At 42.0% G+C, this 9,409-nt stretch overlaps 1 protein-coding gene across 14 annotated transcripts in view; it reads right to left on the reverse strand.

Annotated features, from left to right (window-relative positions):
* The window catches only part of LOC107549373 (unconventional myosin-IXb-like), a 34,432-nt gene that overhangs the window by 8,776 nt on the left and 16,247 nt on the right, over positions 1-9,409 (reverse strand). For 13 of the 14 annotated variants that reach the window (XR_001604554.1, XR_001604555.1, XM_016230423.1 and 10 more), the window contains 17 exons: positions 8,692-8,781; positions 8,490-8,606; positions 8,270-8,404; positions 8,060-8,181; positions 7,834-7,975; positions 7,489-7,684; positions 7,155-7,230; positions 6,303-6,395; positions 4,514-4,553; positions 3,727-3,843; positions 3,461-3,541; positions 3,182-3,292; positions 2,960-3,079; positions 2,714-2,863; positions 2,457-2,614; positions 1,311-2,342; positions 1,152-1,215 (listed from right to left, as the gene is read on the reverse strand). Coding sequence is in view for 12 of the 14 variants with exons in the window: in XM_016230423.1 (XP_016085909.1) it covers positions 1,152-1,215; positions 1,311-2,342; positions 2,457-2,614; positions 2,714-2,863; positions 2,960-3,079; positions 3,182-3,292; positions 3,461-3,541; positions 3,727-3,843; positions 4,514-4,553; positions 6,303-6,395; positions 7,155-7,230; positions 7,489-7,684; positions 7,834-7,975; positions 8,060-8,181; positions 8,270-8,404; positions 8,490-8,606; positions 8,692-8,781 (2,844 nt within the window). In the remaining 2 variants the exon portion in view is untranslated. The remainder of the gene's footprint in view (positions 1-1,151; positions 1,216-1,310; positions 2,343-2,456; positions 2,615-2,713; positions 2,864-2,959; positions 3,080-3,181; positions 3,293-3,460; positions 3,542-3,726; positions 3,844-4,513; positions 4,554-6,302; positions 6,396-7,154; positions 7,231-7,488; positions 7,685-7,833; positions 7,976-8,059; positions 8,182-8,269; positions 8,405-8,489; positions 8,607-8,691; positions 8,782-9,409) is intronic. The other variant, XM_016230425.1, reaches the window with a different exon arrangement.

Consider the following 9,409-nt stretch of genomic DNA (forward strand, 5'->3'; position numbering starts at 1 on the left):
ATTCCAAGCGGTTAATCCACCAGCAGCCCCACACCACAGATCCCAGGACAGCATCTAATTTCAGGCTGTAATATACCACCTCTAATGGACTCGTGGGGGGCAAAGCATAAGTCCAGTACTCTGCATCCTCCAGTTCAACACTTTTAATGGGCAAACATATACGTGCAAGGGCGAGCCGTGGCCTGCATCTTTGACGAGCTTTGCCCTGAATCAGCCAGAGAAGCATGATCACTTAAACTCAAGCGATTGTTTAAATTATAATCCTTATTTACCAAATGTAATGAGAACAGCAGATTGTCTGGTTGCATACAAATGGGAAGCTTACAGTAGAACTTAAAGGGGTCATATGATGTGCTTTCATGTTTTCCTTTGTCTTTGTAGTGTTAAGAGCTGTTCCTGCATACAGAAGATCCGTAAAGTCGCAAAGATTAAAGTCTCAAACCCAAAGAGATATTCTTTATAAAAAGGCTCAGCCACGCCTTCCTAAAATGGCTTGTTCTAACACGCTCCCACATATCTACGTCACTGTGTGGGAAGATTTGCATAACGGCGCCCAAATGTATACGCAAATAAAGAAGGCGTAACTTTTATTCTCGCTGTAGTATTGTTTTTGCCACCTCCACCAGACGCTGTTTCGTTGCGAAAGCCAAACTACTTTGTTTTGCCTTCCAAAAGAGGATACAACTAGAAATCAGTGGTTAAGTTTTATTTACAACACTGTTCCAGAACAGTACAACCAAAATATTCGAGCGTGTGCAGTGCATTTTATGGAGGAAAGTTTCTTGAACCTGGTTAGGGGCATAACATTTCCGTCACACGCTTGAGGTAATCGGCTAATCACAACGCACTGGATAGCCGGTCAATCTGAGTACACAGCGCTTTTCAGAACGATGAGCTTTGAAAAAATCCACGCGTTTGAGAAAGGCGGAGCATTGAGGAGCAACAATAATGTACAGATTGTGGAAAATAATGGGTTTTTTTAACCTTAAACCGCGTAAACATTGCATTACACCAAATAAACAAAATAATGTTCTTTTTAGCAACATCATACGACCCCTTTAACCAGTCAAACATAAACTTCAAGGCTCAAAAATCAATGTATTCCTTCATGTTTACCATTGTGTTAACTAGTTAAATCAAGTCAACATTACCTGTGATGAACCACCCAAACCTATTTTGGACACATCGTCTAGTGACATAGAGATCCCGCGATTCCTGGTAACGTTGGGAAAACCAGATAGAAGATATTGTCAGAATCATATAAGGAGATGAAGAAAGATATACAAGAAGGAGAAGATAAGAAACCATACTGGAGAGTTTTGATGTTCCTGTCCTCCAGACTGCGGGGTCCTGCCATGAGGTTTTCTGGCTGAGTGCTGCTTCTTGTTGGTTCTTTTTTCCTGTTGGCCTCTTCTTTGGCAAGAGCAGGTTGAGCGGCAATGGACGGGTCTGTGTAGCCGTTTCTTCCAGGTCCTGAAGTAGGGGTATCTAAAGGTAAGGTGGAAGGTCGAACAAATTCAGGTGGGACATCTTTGGCATCCCTCTTCACCTTGTCTATTTTCCAAGCCACAAAGGTGTATTGATCCAACTCTTTGCTGTCAGACCGCTCGTTCAACTTGCTGTCTACTTTCCCTGGTCTCTCTAGAGTTTTGCTCTTGAAGGAAGTATCGTCGTTTCCGGTTGAAGCTGCTCGCTCACTTTCTCTCTGGTTGTGCTCTAGGCCCCGTTGTCTCCTAAGCTCCCGTTTCTCCTGACTTCTGGATACTGGCAGCTTTGAGAGTGGAGGAGCTCTGTTTTGGCTTTGTCCACTTGGAATTTCAGGAGATGTGGGTTTAGCTTGTGTACCTTCCTCTCTGGGATGTGCAGAAGATTCATTTTCCTTTTGCTTCTGGTGTTCTTTAACCTCAGGGTGAGGACCAGCCTCCACTTGTGGAACCTTCTCAGAATTACTTTGGTCTTTTGAGACATCAACTTGGGCCCTGCCCTTACTTTCAATCTCAACATCCACAGGAGCCTTATTGCGCTCCAGCACTAGTGTCTCCACATCGTCAGACTGCTTGCCTGGTGCTGGTGGTTGTTGTAGTAGCGTCTTATCCTCTAAAGCAAGCAGAGCTGCCCTTTCCTCTTGCTCTTTCTGTCTTCTAGCTGCTTCCTCTTCCTCTCTGGCATGCCTGGCTGCCTCTTCTTCCTCTCGTAGTCGTCTGGCTGCCTCCTCAGCCTCTTTAGCTTGCCTAGTGGCCTCTTCTGCTTCCTTAGCTCGTCGAGCTGCTTCCTCCTCCGCTTTTCTTCTCAGAGCTTCCTCTTCCTCTCTTTTCCTATTTTCTTCCTTTAGTGAGTAGTACCTAACAAGTCCAAATCCAAAACTTACAAAATCATGCTCGATAAGCCAAGATTGTGTATTAAGAAAGTAAATACATTTAATTTCAAATTTGTGTTGACTTGTCTGAGGTCTATACCATTTGCGAGCCGAATGTCCTCTTGCAAGTGCCTGCATCTTTGTGACGGATGCTCGTGTTTTTTGATATTCAGCTCTCTGTTTGGAACCTCGCCATGCTGATTGGATCAAAACCGCCGCTTGGTAGAACTTCTCTTTGCGGAACCTACGCCATGAGCGCTGCAGACAAATCCAATCAAATATCAGACAAGTGCAGACTGGCCAAACACAAGACAACTGCAAGAATACTGCCCAAACACAAAACCAATTTTGATATACCTGGATCAAGATGGCTGCCTCTCTCATTCCAACAAATTCCATCCTCTCTATTTTAGCTCTAAACCAATGCTGCAAGAAAATGATTTTGAGCATAACATCCTTGTGGAGGATGTCCTGAAGCTTTTGCCTTTCGAGTTCTTTGAGATACACCTGTAGAAAAGAAACAATGCCAGACATGAAGTTAAAATTCCAAAACTAGAAAAGTTGTCAATTAAACCCTTTAGGGTTCCTAGGAAAAATGCTGACCTTGGTTTTCCCAATCTGGTAGGTAGTGTGGTGAAAGCCAAGCCTGTGCAATAGAGATGACATGTCCTCCAGGGACACAGCATTCTTTGGTAGCAACACACGAAACTGCTCCGTAAACTCCTGTAATTCAGAAAACCAGCTTTGTTTTTGTTTTTCGGACAAGCAAGTTATACACTTAGTTTAATTTTTTGTTCCAATCACTAGGTCAAATATATGGGTTACCTGAAAGGTGTATTTGGCTCCATAGCCTGACCGTCTTATGCGCACTGTTTCCAACATTCCCGTGTACCGCAGCTGCTGGACAATGAGCGCCTCATCAAAACACATTTCCTTCTGAATGTCAAAGATATACAAAAAAATTTTTTTTTATTAATATATAAAAACTGTTGTGCACAGATGAACCATTCAAAATAAGACCAGGAATGTACATGAAAAGTAAATAAAATGGACTTAAAATCAAGATCAACTTGAATAGGGTGAACAAGGACATTTCATTTGCACCTTCTCAGCATTAGAGCGGAGGCATCGGATGAAGAATGGTTCCGCCCTCCCCAGCGTTTCCAGAAGCTTACTAAGAGACGTCTGCAATATGGAGAAAGATCATAATATTGAGAGGAAGACAAGTTGAAAACCACAAATGATGCCTTTGGCCCATTAGATCCACTGGAGGATAATATTCTTAGCATTCTCTGATCCTAAAATTTGAAATATTAGTTTCATTAGTTCGAACAGCCATGCTAATCTAATATAGTTTTTTTTTTTTTTACTTGAAACTGGGCACTGATGCTGGGAGGACGTTTCTTCTTGTGCAGATGAAGTAAAGACTTGGTGGTGCGGTCATGGAGGCCCACTACAAATTTCAGTGAGCGAGTGTCCAACAGGTTCTGCCCAAACACACAAAAACAGAAAGTCAATCTCTCACACAGAAAGATATATATGAATGCCATGGATACATGACGGCATGGAAAATCTCATTCCAGCCAGAGCTACAGCGGTAGAGTCTTCAAAACATTTACCCAGCACCACACATGTAACGGAAAGTCATAAACCTTACACTTTCACACATTGGTGATGGAAATGTACCAGCTGCAAATGCTAACAAGTTAAAGGTGCTTTATGATTTTTTTTTAGATTGCCACACTTAAAATGTTGCTACAACCAAAGATATCACTGAATAACTGTCCTTGTTCAAATTACCCTGGTTACATGCTTTTATGGTGGTAACTCTATATTAACACACCCAGCTGAAATTTGGCCTGGAACCTTAAACACCCTACAATTGCACAGTGTCTAAGCAGGACACAAGAATTATAAATTAAGCTATCTTTGAGTTTCTAAAAAGTGTAGGCTATGGTTTTCTGTTTGAATGCCAACATTTGTGCAAAGGCAGGGTTGATTTGCATCTTTTAATCCAACTATCTTGACCATGTTGACGTTAAACATAACAAACTGACGCTACCAATACCGTAAGCAGCATCTTGAAAGTCAAACAAACCCCTAGACAGCATTCATTTAAATATGCAATTAGATCATTTCAGCAAGCGAGAGCTTTACCTTGGGAATGAGTTGCCTGGTCTTGGGGTTCTTGTTTTTCCTGTAGGGAAGGAGGAAGAGGAGGGTTGATGGTTTGTTGAGATAAGAAGTGAAGTGATACGACGTGTTAGTAGAGTGAGTCATGCTTTGGCTTGTGCAACGCGAGTAAGGAAACCTGTGCAATGAGAAACATTTTACGGAGAACGCCGCACAAGATTTGTTTACGGAATGGTGTGGAAAAAGCTGGGTCTACATTTGTTTCCAGTCATTTGTCTAACATCCCCATTGAAATGCATGGATTCCCAGAGTTCTCTGGGGTTAAATCTAGCATGAAGACACCATAACAGAGAAGATGGTTTCGGGGGAGATAAAAACATCATGGAAGGGAGGAATGATGGACATTTTTATTGACAGAACTAATCTACGGCATTCCTACTTTAGGGTGAACGACAGTTATAAGAGGACAAGTTTATAATTCAAGTGTATTCGATGTCTGTGGTCTTTATAAGCAATGATTCTGAAGCTCATAAAACATTACAGACTCAATGGGTTGGTCTCGTATAAGTTCATGCAGCATGCTAGCATGTGGATACCATTCTGAGAGCACGCGCTAATGAAGATTACACTGCTTTCAGCTCATAAACTCTGCATTCCTCTAACATACACCACTGGGGCGCCATCTAAAAATAAATTGGCATACGTGTTAGATGGATATTATTAGTGCAGGGTTAAAAGGGCGGTTGGGGTTAAACAGTAAATCACAGGGCGAGCCGATAAATAACAGTGCATATTTGGCAAAGTTTGGGAGTAGGGAACGTTTCAGAACTAAGCTTAGCAAAGGGCCTCAAGCATTGGCTTCGATGCGAACCGATGATGTCAAGGCATGAAGGGTCGGCAAGGTGGACCCATCCATTCCGAGCCAGATGGGAGTCAGCGGTCAAACTCACTGGAGGACGTGGCGCGGGAACCGCAGGCGACCCCAGGACTGCAGCAGCTTACGTGGATCTTCTCCATCCAACTGCAAGTCCTTAATGGAGTTGATGATTTGGGCATGCATGTCCCTGATTCAGCCCGGTGAAAAGGTAGGGGGAGGAGACAGAGGGAGTGAGGTAAGTTGAACGGGGAAGGGAAAGTACAGGAACCCAACACCAATGTTGTTAACCGACTTTTGGCCAAGGAAACACCCTCCACCACAAAAAGGAATCACGTACAATGAACAAATGCAGGCAAGTGTGTTAAATTCGGAAAGGTCTTTAATTTGGTGATCTATTCCTTCAAGCTTCAGTGGTGAATCCATGCTGTTGTTACTCTGGTTTTGACCTGACGGGGTGTTAAAACAGGGGTCCGCACCCCACTCAGCAAAGGCCTGGACTCATGCATTGGTTCACTTACCACTCGGATCAGAACAACAGGAGGTTAAACAGGTAGGATTGGCACTGGGGGCTGGGAACGCACTGCTAATAGCGCGTCAACAAACCAGGAAGCGAACTCGCTTCCATAATAAACTCCATAAAAGGACTCTTTATGGTTTCCTTCCCACTTGGGAGTACTTAGAGGTAATAAACCTCACAAGGTCCCAACTGGGATTTATGAGTGCATGTTGTGGATTGCGGATTTCTTTGAACAAACCAGGTTATATACAAACTCTGGCTTGCCCTTTGATCACATAAAGAGAGAAAAGCGCTAGCTTCTGGATTCTGCGAAGATCTGAATGTGGTATTTGAGTTTGCTCAGAATACCGGAAACCCAGCCTTCCCAAGCCGCCAAGCTCTCCCTGTCTGACCTCAATGTTCTGCTCAAGTCCACTTACTTCTTACTCTCATAACTAGCAAAGATGTCCTCAAAAGCCTCTAGAGGGCGCTCCTCTGAATGATCAAAGGAGAAATCAAGCATAGGAGCATGGCTGCAGAAAATAAACACCACACACACACAGTCACTCGAGGGCGAACGGGACCAGCAGGTGCTGATCTATGACCAGCTTTATTGACCGTACGGGTTCAACTTTAGTGAAACTGATCACAGGTCAGTAACTGAGGGGAAACCCTTGACAAACACCAGAGGAAAAGCACAGGGACATTGCAGGAACAACTAGATTTATGAACGTGATCATTCTTTCTAATCTCTCATAGACGCAATGTCCTGGTCATGTCACCACAAAATAAAAATAAAAAATGTAAGAAATTACATTTTGCATAAAATACACAGACCATGAAACAACGATACTATGATATTTTCGTGACAATTAAGCACATCCCACCCAATTTTCATTTTAAATTGGATTTGTTGTATTGTCTACAATTGATTGTGAGTCACATGAAATGATTAATATAGTGGTATTTAAATAAATAAATGTTTATTTAAGTCTACTTATTATGATGCTATTTTATTATGTTGATATTTCCTTTTTTTTTCTTTGGATTTTGAGATGAAATATGACCTGGTCATGTTTTTCATTATAGATGCTGTTGTTATATTTTGTATTGGCATAAATGGGACCGAGCGCATGAGATTACTGTGAGAAATCGGCCTGCAATGTGCCTTTGTGGAGAGAGCACGGTCACATGATCACCTGCCACACAAAGGCAACGAAAGGACAGGAAGAGATCAAGTTCCTCACAACACTTCCTCTCCCTCTCTCCCTCTTTTCTAGTCCAAAGCTTACCGGTACATCCTCTCAATGGGAACGTTGGATCTCTGCAGCTCTCCTAGAGGAACTCTGGAGTTCGGTCTGACCACACCTGTATGTCAACACACAAACACAAACAGCGTTGACGGTGTGATTTCAACACCCCACCCAAAATGTCTCGCAAACAACCTTACTCACTTATTTTTATTATCCCTTCTTAGTTGAATCATTCTGAAATCCTTCTAAATAAGACTGTTTGCGTCACCAGGCAGCTTTCTTACATGCAAGCTATAAATAACACCTTCTTAGTCTCTGAAAATCCAAAGTTTTGGACTAATCTGAAAGTAATGCATAATGCTCCATGGGTTACCCGCAGTCTTGGCTGCCCAGCGGCGGCCGGCCTCGTTGAAGGCGGCCAATGCGCGGATGGTGGCGCGGATGATTCCCCATCGGAACATCGCCCCCGGGTCCATCCCAATCAGCTGCCGGACATAAGCTCGGTCGCTGCTTCGCAAGAGAGCCACGATATCCGGACGCATGTGATCCGTGTTCTTCTCACGGAAATCCTGTTGGAGGCAATTTACATGCACAAATGGAATACTAGCAGGGTCATGCTACAAAACAGGTGTCTTTTGTTTTAAAGACATTTAAATATTAATTATTCATATATAATATAATAATTAAAAAATATATATATATTCTCAGTTGCTATTACCTTTATCTGGTATTTGACCTTCCCAGCAAAATGGAGGATGACGAAGGCTGGTTCCATCACTGGAGTTGGCACAAAGTAATGGTTCTGTTGGTGCTGCTGTTTGAACTTGGCCAGCAAGGTTTTATCAGTGGCGTGAGGAAAGCTATGAAGAAAGAAATGTACATCAGCACAAAAATTGGTGCTTATCTTTCCAAAAAAGTTCAGAGAGCAATGAACCAATTCTTACTTGCTCTCCTCATCAAGTAAATAGAGGAGTCCAGTGGGCTTCTTGCTGATGAGGTGAATACAGCCCACGTTATCGGTGTAGTCGATGTTGTGCCAGGTGATGCCCTCGGCCTGATACTCCTCCTGCAGGCAGACGAACCACATATTGTGATCAAACTGCCATAAAATGGAGACTTTTGAAGGTTGTGACCATGCAAACCAGCCCACTAACCTGTTCAAGTTTAAAAATGTGCTGGTTGAAGTAATACTGAAGCTGCTCGTTGGCATAGTTGATGCAGAATTGTTCAAAGCTGTTGGTCTCAAAGTCTTCAAACCCGAAGATATCAAGCACACCAATAGATAAACACTGAAATAATGGAGAAACCACATGACTGTAAGACCTTGAACATCCTTAATGCAGACTCTGATTGTTGCAGTTTCAAGCATCTTACCGAAACGGACTCCTCCATGTCTTTCTTATTAAGCAGCGCGTGATTGATGCGCAGGACGATCCAGTCGAACAGGGCGCTGTACAGTGACTTGGCCATTGAGTCTCGTGCGGTGATTGCCTGCACAAAACGACACTCGCTTAGTTACAAAACACCTGGGCGCTCTGCTAACAGCGGCGTATGAAAGCGGACGGCTCTAGCGCACCTCGCTGTGGCTGTAGGGCAGAATCAGCTTGTCGTTCACTGTCACCGTTTTCCTCTTGGTAAGAGCCTCCACCAACAGCTCCTCCTTAACCTGGACGAAAACCCCAAAGAAAGCTTGAGAAGTGACATCCAAACCATACAACAAACTAGCCAGAGCATAAAACAAGCATGTGATCAGCTAAGGACAAAAACGGAGGAAAGTATTTTTTCCCCCCCAAAAAATCTACATATTAGGATGATTTCTTAAGGATCATGTGACACTTTATACTGGAGTAATGATGATGGAAATTCAGCTTTGCATCACAGAAATAAATTATATTTTAAAGTATATTAAAATAGAAACCATTATTTTATATTGTAATAACATTTTGCAAGATTACAGTTTTTTTCTGTATTTTTGATCAAATAAATGCAGCCTTGATGAGCAGAAGAGACTTCGTTAAAAACATTACACGTCTTACTGATCCCACACTTTTGAGCGGTAGTGTATATATTAAATATTTTATTTTATTATTTAAATTATAAAAATTAACAAATCAATCAAGAAATATATTACGATTACAATAATACTAGTGTATTCAATAATAATAATAATATAAAATAAAACAGTATATATATATATATATATAATAAAATTTTTTATTATACAGTACAGTATGTACTCAATAATAATAGGGTTGGGGTTAGTAAAAATGATTATTATTATGGTATTAAAATTT

The sequence above is a fragment of the Sinocyclocheilus grahami genome, unplaced genomic scaffold (genome assembly GCF_001515645.1).
Source record: "Sinocyclocheilus grahami isolate Dianchi unplaced genomic scaffold, SAMN03320097.WGS_v1.1 scaffold370.1, whole genome shotgun sequence".
NCBI classification, from domain to species: Eukaryota; Metazoa; Chordata; class Actinopteri; order Cypriniformes; family Cyprinidae; genus Sinocyclocheilus; species Sinocyclocheilus grahami.